Source organism: Nicotiana sylvestris, chromosome 6 (genome assembly GCF_000393655.2).
Source record: "Nicotiana sylvestris chromosome 6, ASM39365v2, whole genome shotgun sequence".
NCBI classification, from domain to species: Eukaryota; Viridiplantae; Streptophyta; class Magnoliopsida; order Solanales; family Solanaceae; genus Nicotiana; species Nicotiana sylvestris.
In genome coordinates, this window is record NC_091062.1 from 8620865 (window position 1) to 8630000 (window position 9136).

Here is a 9136-nt window from a genome sequence, read left to right on the forward strand (position 1 = left end):
ACCCTAAAGGTAGCAAAATTTAATCTAGTAGGATATGCTGACTATGCAGGTTTTCTTGTAGACACGAAAAGCACCTCAGGTGTGGCTCATTTTCTTAGTTCATGTCTGGTATCATGGACCACTAAAAAGCAAAACTCAGTGGCCTTGTCCACTGTTGAGGCTGAGTATACTGCTACTACCTCTTGTTGTGCTCAATTGTTATGGATCAAACAACAACTGATGGATTTTGGCATTAAAGTTGGTTGCATCCCTATCTTTTGTGATAACACTAGTGCTATTAGTATGACCAAGAACCCAATTCATCATAAGAGGACTAAGCACATAGATGTTAGACATCACTTCTTAAGAGACAACTATGAGAAAGGATTGATTACTATTGAATTTTGTGCTACTGATAAGCAAATTGCTAACATCTTTACTAAAGCACTGAGTAGAGAAAGCTTTGAAAGGAACAGGTTAGGATTAAGGATGATTAAGATCACCTAATGAGACCGGCTCAGAATGCACAATGAAAAAACAATTATTGAAAAAAAAATAATATTTTTTTGCTAGGAAATCTGGAACTTGCATAAATATCTAGATTAACTTTTGCTCAGTTTCATACTGTAAATAGTATACACCTATGACATATGTTGATATGACTCACTGATCTCTACAAAATTTTCTCTATTTTGGTAAATTGAGGCATGATCAAGAGAATTCTAAAAGAAGAACCTAGTTCATCAGTATTGGTCATCTGAAAAATGAGGCATGTTTTCTATACTCTGCACAATTAGAAAATTAAATATTTAAATCATGAGCAGAGTCCTACCTATGTTCAAAAAGATCAGAAAATCCTATCCGTTTAATTTTTTGAACCAGTTCCGTCTCTACTAGAGTTCTCACCACATAAAATGCCTAAAATCTAGGGAAGCTTAACCGTTCATTCAACTTGAAAGTTGAGGTTGATTAGACCTCTAATTGACTGCTAAAAGCTATCGTTAGTCATTAAATAGGTCTCTTTCTTTAAATACCCATCATCACACTCTTCCACCCTCACTATTCTAAACTGTCAAAAATCTATTTCACTCTCAATTGTTCTCTCTTCCAAAAGCCTAACTCATAAATTCTCTCAAGAAATTAGTTACTATGTCAAATCCTCAAGATAATCCAGGAACTCCTCCACCACCATCCCCTTCTGGTTTATCCACACCTTCTCCACCCAGTACAAACCCCCAACCTAAGCAAAAACGTGTCAAAATGCTAGCTCGAAAAACTATAGCCTCAGGTGCACCACCAAAGAGATTAAATGCACAATTGAAGGCTGCCCAAGCCCAAGATTCTGAGAACTCAGACAATTCATTTAAATCTTCAAGTGAAGGTTTATCCACACCTTCTCCACCCAGTACAAACCCCCAACCTAAGCAAAAACGTGTCAAAATGCTAGCTCGAAAAACTATAGCCTCAGGTGCACTACCAAAGAGATTAAATGCACAATTGAAGGCTGCCCAAGCCCAAGATTCTGAGAACTCAGACAATTCATTTAAATATTCAAGTGAAGGGGAAGGACCTGGGTCTTCTGACTCTGAGAAGGCTCAAAACCCCTTTCTAAGGTAAGTTCTACTTTGGCTGAAAATTTAAAAAATAGGTTTGTTTTGGTTAGGTCTGTCAGGAATATGGAATTGCCTGAATTGGGAAGGTGGGGAGGTAAAAAGAAAAATGAAAAAGAAAATGAGAGAGAGGGTGCAAGTTGTGATGAGAGTGGAATGGGGGTAGAAGTGGTTGATTCATGACCCACCTCTGAGACGATTATACCAGCAATTTATGCTGCTGAAGTTGAAATTATAGGAGAAAGTGGCAAGAAAACAGGGGGAAGTGGATCAGGGGAGGCTGCTGAGGGTTTTGTCAATTTAAGTTCTCATGCGAATGAACCTGGTTCATCCATTAAAGAAACCCTAGCAGACCTTCTAAAGAAAGTAGGTGCCAGTTATAATCCCAAGAAAAGGAGAACACCCACACCTAAGATTCCCAGTACTACAAAACCTTCCAAGAAAAGAAAGACTTCTTCCCCAACAACTGTTGAAATTCCCTTGCCAAAGGGAAGAGCCACAAGAAGTAGGGTGAAACAGAGTGAGAGTGAACTACAAAAGGCTTTGGCTGAAAGCAAGAAGAAGATGATGGATAAAGGAAAAGGTAAGGTTGCAGAGTCCTCTGAAGGTGTTGATGTTGAGGAGATGGAACAGGTCCATCAGGAGGAACATACAACAATGGAGGTTCAGACTCCCAAGCCCAAAACGACCAAGACTTCTTCCAAGAAGTCTTCATCTGTGTCTAAGACTGCTGAACCTTCATTGACCAAAAGGACAAGGTCTGCAGTGAAAAACAAACAAGTTAGAATTACTGAGGAGGAGGAGTGGAGTGGTGAAGAAGAGAGTGAGTCTAATGGTGAACAGGACAAGCTGGCCAAGTTTGGCAAGAGAAAATGTTTGAAGGGTAGATTGCTAAAAGACATGGGGGAACCAGGAATAGTTAGATTGGAACATGACTTAGCTGTTCAACGATGGAAGGACATGGTCCTTCAGATGGATGGAAGGCTAAGGAATGAGATCATTGAATTCATGGCAAATGCTGAGGTTAAGGATGGCAGAGTTAGCAGCCTGGTGAGAGGAGTTCAAGTGTCCTTCGATGCAAAGGAGCTAGGTGAGATCCTTAACATACCCTCTGAAGGTTATGATGACTACACAAGGCAAATGTGGCCATGTCTGGACTCCCTTCATACTGCCATTGATATTACCAGGAGATTCTGTGATGCTGCAAAAGTGAATGAGGCTAGGGCTGTACAGAAGAGTGAAATGAGGCCACATCATAAAGTCTTGTTTGAATTTGTCAACAAGTGTTTGCTACCTCGACAAGAAAGGAGACACACTATTAATTACATGGACTTGGTGCTGATAGAGTGTCTTGAAAGTACAAGGCAGATCAACTGGCCTGCTTTCATTATCAAGCTGTTGGACAGGGTTATCAATGGCTCCAAGGCCCATGCCACTCCTTATGGATTTATTTTGACTACTGTTCTTGATCGCTACAAGGTGCCACTGAAGAAGTGGGAAATGGCCTCAAACAAAGATCACTTTAGAATCAACACCTTGATTTCCTGTGATTATGAGATCATTGCCATACCCAATGAACTTGGTTCATCTAGGAAGACACTTATAAACAGCAAAGTCAGAGCCCCAGTGCAGGAGAGTGGAGAAAAGGATGTTGAGACAGCTAGGCTGAAGGCTCGCTTATCAGAGGTTGAATGTGAGAGGGATGCTCTCAAAACTGAGCTCACCAAGGAAAAGGAGAAGAATGATGGGATTCTTTAGAGTATGCTGACCCTTCTCCAAGTCCAAAACCAACCCTCTTGCTCCTCCAAGCCTTAGAATTTCTAGCTTTCATCTCCTGAACTTGTCTAGTACCTCTAGTGACCCAGATTTTGCTCATGTTTTGAATATTTTTTTCTTTCTGGTTGTGGATTATGGTAGCAACATATCTTCTATCAATGATATCTATTGTTTTTGCTCTTATTGACTATTAATATTTCCTTGATAGTTTAAATATGTTTGCTTGATTACTGATGATTGATTCATGATTGCACTTGCAGTTGCCCCAGTGGCCATGAGTAATTATTAAATTTCTGGGACACATACTTTGTTTATGCAACTTTCGATGATGCCAAAAGGGGGAAGAGATATTATGCTTTACATATTCGGAATAAGTGATGTTTATAACCTAATGAACCTGGTCATTGATGATAAGTAAAAATCTCTAACTTTGTATTGATGAATAAGCTGAGTTCTGATATAGCCTAAGTGAGTAAAAAGTACAGAGTTTTTCATCATCAAAAAGGGGGAATTTGTTACCCCAAGTAAAGGTGAAGTTTTGAAGACTGACAAAGGAACTCAAACATGGACCAGGTCCATCTTGTTAAGCACACTTATGATCAACTCAAACATGTAAGATGCACTTGAAGGAGATAAACCTAACTTATCAGAAGTGATATCTCCTGATCATGATCGAAAAGATTGCATATTGGATAGGGAGAAAGACTCCTTACACAAAGAGAACACGGGTTGAGAAAAGGATAGAGTAAAGAGTATGAGATCAACTAGAACTCTTCCACCATGGAAGAGTAGCATCTGTATCCTAGTTAATCTCTAATTGCTAACTCCTTAAATATTAGTGTTGTTCTCTTTTACAGGTAATACACATAAGAAGAAGTTAAACATGAATTGAGAGCAAAATAGTAAGGCAATTTTGCAAGCAATTTATGTATGATTCAATCATGCAAACCTAAAGCTACTTGAACCAGATAAAAGAACCAGTTCCAAGTGTCTGTCTTTTTATTCTAGTTAATTTGTAGTAGATGATTTTACATTGTACCTTTCAGCTTATTTAGAAGCAATTGTATTAGGTATGTAGAGTTTTCAAGTTAGAGTTAACTTGAAGTTGTCTCAACAATTAAGGCTATGTGCCACAACGGGATTAGAGTTAATCCTAGATTTACAAAAGAGTTTTTGTAAATGCAGTTTTTGGCTCACTGATTTTAGTGGAGAGTTTGGGAAAATCCTACTAGAAGGTAGGTCGTGGTTTTTTCACCTTTTGAGTCAGGTGTTTTCCATGTAAAATCTCTGTGTTCCTTATTTTCTATATTTATTATTCCGCACCAGTAGCAGTTGGAACACATAGAAGAACCAGGTCCTTCTATAATCAAGTTAAGCAAAAATTGGGTACCGCACAAATCACTCCCCCTCCCTCTTGTGTGGTATTGAAGTCTAAAACATCACATGACCATAGATTGAAAAATTGTGGAGGTTGAGAATAAAGATTATAGGGTTAGGTAGCCGAGTGTTGTCCTTGTTTGTCAAAGTAGCTTTGACACATCTCTTAGTGTCCTTTGGGTACTTCTTTTTTGTATCCTTAGATTGTTGTTATTACTTGTTGTTACCTTGTTTTGATTTTCTGTTTGCATTACTTATTGTTAGTTTTGTATTTTCGCTTTGGTTGTCAGATTGGTTTACTTGTTATTGCCATTTCCTTTTTTCCTCCCTGAGCCGAGGGTCTTCCAAAAACAGTCTCTCTGCCTTTTTAAAAGCAGGGGTAAGGTCTGCGTACATTCTACCCTCCCAGACCCCACTTGTGGGACTACACTGGATTTTTTGTTGTTAAATGTTATATACTAAAAATATACAAATTTTATACACTTTTGTGGTTACTATAAGTAAATAGTTTCTGCTGCGGGCTAAAAGTGATCTTTGCCCTAACTCATAGGGTTTGCCATTGTCATGTAATTAGGACATATTAATATACAAATTGAAAGATTTAATGTAATAAATTTGTTGATGCCATTTTTGTCAGAGTTTTATTGAATTTAAGAAATCCTAATAAACTTGATTATATTGGTTATATAAAGAAATCTAACTAAGTAATAACCCTATAAAGCAAATGTCACTGAAAATGAAAAGAAGAGGTACAAGAAAAAACTCAAAAGTGTTGACTTCTTTTTGAACTCAAATTATCATACAATGGAGATTCTTTTAACTCATCCAACCCGAGAGGATCAATTGTGTTCTCACTTATCCAAATGTAACTTGAATTTTCAATTTAACCATTGAAAGTAAAATCTTAGCCAATCAAGAAAATACCAATGAAAAAGTCTATACATCGAATGATTGTCTTGTGTTTCCATGGTCGTTGCAAGGCCAGAAATCATAACACATTGATTTTGCTCGTTCTCGTCCTATGCTTCAGGGCATGTCCCTCGGTGTTGTCAGTACTTCATACTGTATCAGCAAAACTTCCACTTGTTCACTAATTATAACAGTTCACCAGGGCCTCTTTCCTCCTCCCTTTTCTGCTCACTCGTAGGGGTCAGGACCCTCACAAAGTGGAAAGGAGTCAACTGAACATCTCAGCCATTAGCAGGAATTTCGCCCGCATCTGATCCCCAAGCTACATACCTTATTCTTTCCCTATTAGCAAACCATTGAACTGTTCTTCTTGCAATTGGAAGCCAAATCCTCTTCCTCCTTTCCTCCTTCACATTATTTGATATACCACAATTCTCTATATTACAATTCCTAGTATTGAAATGATCTTCAAATCTTGGACATATCAAAATTTCTGACATGGCTCTTTTCTCATTTTGTCTCAACACTTTTGATGTACTTTCTAAATTGGTTCTTGATTCTGAAGATGAAAATCTATTGCTTGTCATATCATTAATCATTTCAGTATTCAAAAACATCAAATCCGACGAACTAACGTTGCTCCAACGATGTTTTAGTACAACATCAGACACAACAATCCTATGATTGAACTTATGTAGTTCTAATACTCTGTCTTGTTCTTCAGTTTGATCAAAAATATTGTTTTCTTGAATTGGCAATTCTTCTTCTTTGACACCCTTTTCAGATTTCTTGAAACTGATGCTCCCAATACTGAATCTTGATGATCTATTTATATCATTTTCCTCTCTTTGAACATAAAGTTCTAAGTTGGAATCTTCTCTTAGCTCAGATTGATTCCTTAAAAATCTAAAACTATTTGAATATGTCAACAATAAATGGTCTTCAGCACTTACTTTATGTCTACAAAGAGGACAGCTTGAATGTTTTTCAAGCCATTGATCAATACAGTTAATGTGAAAAGCATGTTTGCATTTTGGTAGCAATCGAAGAATTTCCACATCTTCGAATCTTGATAAACAAACAGCACATTCAAGACCATTTTTTGAGCCTTTGAGCAATGAGAATCTGAAAAAAGGAAGTGATTCGATTATAGTTTTATCGATACCTGAGGAACTTCTTGTTACTGGTAGAATTAGTCCATCTTGTACTTGCGTAACGTGGACAGGAGGAGGCGATCTACGACAGAATTTTGCGTAGAGGAGGAGGAAAAATGTTAAGCAAAACATGATGGAAAGGACACCAATAACAACAGCAATACTTGGTTGGAAATTGTTAGCTGCATTTTGTGAAGATGGCATTGCTTGAAATGTAGAGCCATTGGCTTTAATAATGTTTAAGAATAGGAATTGAAGGATTGCTAGAACTATCATACTTAAATGATACATGAAAAAGAAAGAGTGTAAAGTTGGAAAATTAACAAGAATTTCAAGACTTGTACAAAGGACATATATGGTTCAAGAAAATGTCCCTTTTATTTTGTGTGTATAAGGCATTAAAGTTATGGAGGGGACTATGACATGAGTTTGTTGGGAATCTTTTTAATATGGGGTCCTCTCAAAGATTATTTTTCTGGTTTGTCTGTTTTGTTGGCATCTTTTATAGGTTGTTCTTCTTGTATGTCTTACTCTCAAGAAATATTATTTTATGGGGTATGTGTGGTGTGGATGTAAAGGATTCAATATAATTTACGCCGTACATTTTAATATATATGACGCACTTTTCTTATTAATCTGTTGCAAAAAGAATGACACATTTCTACAATTGAAAATAATTCAACTTTAAACTTTTTATTTTACCTATTTTGCACTTAGCAAGAAGTTTTTATAACTACACAAATATCATGACCCCACAAAGCATTTACCCCTTAAGCTTTTAAAATCAGAAGTTTCAAAAGTCTTTTTTTTCTTAAAATTTGTGCCGAGTCAAACTACATCGTCTAAATTGAAACGGAGGAAGTAATATATATACACCGACAATATAAATTTTTTTGATATTTCATTGTATTTTACCTTTTGTAGCGGGTAATCTATTTTGCTCTATAGCTTATTGAACTTAACTTTTATGGACGACTTCTGACGGTTATCTTTTTAGTAATATATCAACAACACTACATTCAGTGTAATCTCATATAGTGGAGTCTAAAGATGATAGTGTATACGCATACTTTATCCCTACCTTGTAAAAATAGAGAAATTGTTTTTAATAGATCGTTGGCTCAGTAAAGCATAAGCACAACAGTAATAAAAAAAAACGGCAAGTAACAATAGTAAGAAATAATGTATTATCTTTTTAGTAATATGATAGAGTAAACAGTCCTCTACATTGACAACGTATAGAAGTGTCGTTTACCGGAGTTTCCATTCAAAGCTTATAATACTTCTTCTTTCGACCTTTCAGAACCGGGCAAGTGTCAGACATTATACATCGTGTTACCACTTGGCAAAGTCTTATATTTTTAATAAACAGTCACTACCTTTGTATGTGCCGTTTTCCTAATCAAAAGATTGAACTCAGTGATGAATATGTGGACAATCTTGAACTTAAACACATATTCTTTTGACTTGGGATGTAATATCACCACATCCAGCAAATAGAACTTTAAGAAACAGAAGTGAAATTCAATTTGATAAGTATCAGATAGGTACTATATCACGAGGTGTCAAGGCTTTAATGATGGTAATGAAAAGTCAAATGTAGGTGTATTATAGGCAGCTTAAAACTCAAACAAAAAAAAAAAGAAAAAGGAAAAAGGAAAAACACCTTTCAAAGGCAAGAAGTAGGAAGCAATATTACTCCCCTCTTAATTAAGTTGAATTATTAACCGACTTGCATGAATCTTAGCAAATGTGTCTGCCACTTTTATATTACATAATATTAATTCAAGAGTCAGCTAGTAATTACTCAAACTTAATTATTTTACTGATTTTGTCAACTAACTTTGAAACTAAGAAGAGCTTGATTGCAACTCTAGGCCTATTCATCATTTTATTACATGATCAAACAATTAATTAAAAACCACCAAGGTTCAATTTGGAAAAATTAAAGCATGTCTGAAAAGCTTGTTTATCCTTTAGAGTTTTCATTTTTTATTTGATGCACAAGTGGTTCTATTTAGCAATTTTCGGACATAAATAACAATTTGGAAGAGGGGATATATAGGACATGACGATTCACAATTTGACTGCCTTAGTTACATTTTTCTTTCATAAGGCACAAAGGAGGATCTAGCTATTTTGGGTTTACAGATTTTGAACTACAAATCATTTTGTTTATTGAGTTGGAGATAGATTATTTGTAAATATTATGTGAATTTTTATTACAAATACAGAATTTAAGCCAAAATTATTGATATTTGTAGAATCTGTAACTTCTATATTTATAAGGTTGAGGTTGAAAAGAAGGTTGAGGGATCGATATGTTAGAGT

At 36.0% G+C, this 9136-nt stretch overlaps 1 protein-coding gene across 1 annotated transcript; it reads right to left on the reverse strand.

The window, feature by feature from the left end:
- Nucleotides 1-5498: 5498 nt before the first annotated feature.
- On the reverse strand, nucleotides 5499-7333 carry LOC104244522 (E3 ubiquitin-protein ligase ATL42-like). The gene has a single exon (XM_009799962.2). The coding sequence runs from the start codon at nucleotides 7094-7096 to the stop codon at nucleotides 5933-5935; it is 1164 nt and encodes a 387-aa protein (XP_009798264.1). The 5' UTR covers nucleotides 7097-7333; the 3' UTR covers nucleotides 5499-5932.
- Between the last annotated feature and the right edge of the window lie 1803 nt (nucleotides 7334-9136).

Bases quoted from the DNA above. Each gene is read 5' to 3' on its own strand.
- LOC104244522 (XM_009799962.2), bottom strand. From the start codon at position 7,096: ATGTATCATTTAAGTATGATAGTTCTAGCAATCCTTCAATTCCTATTC.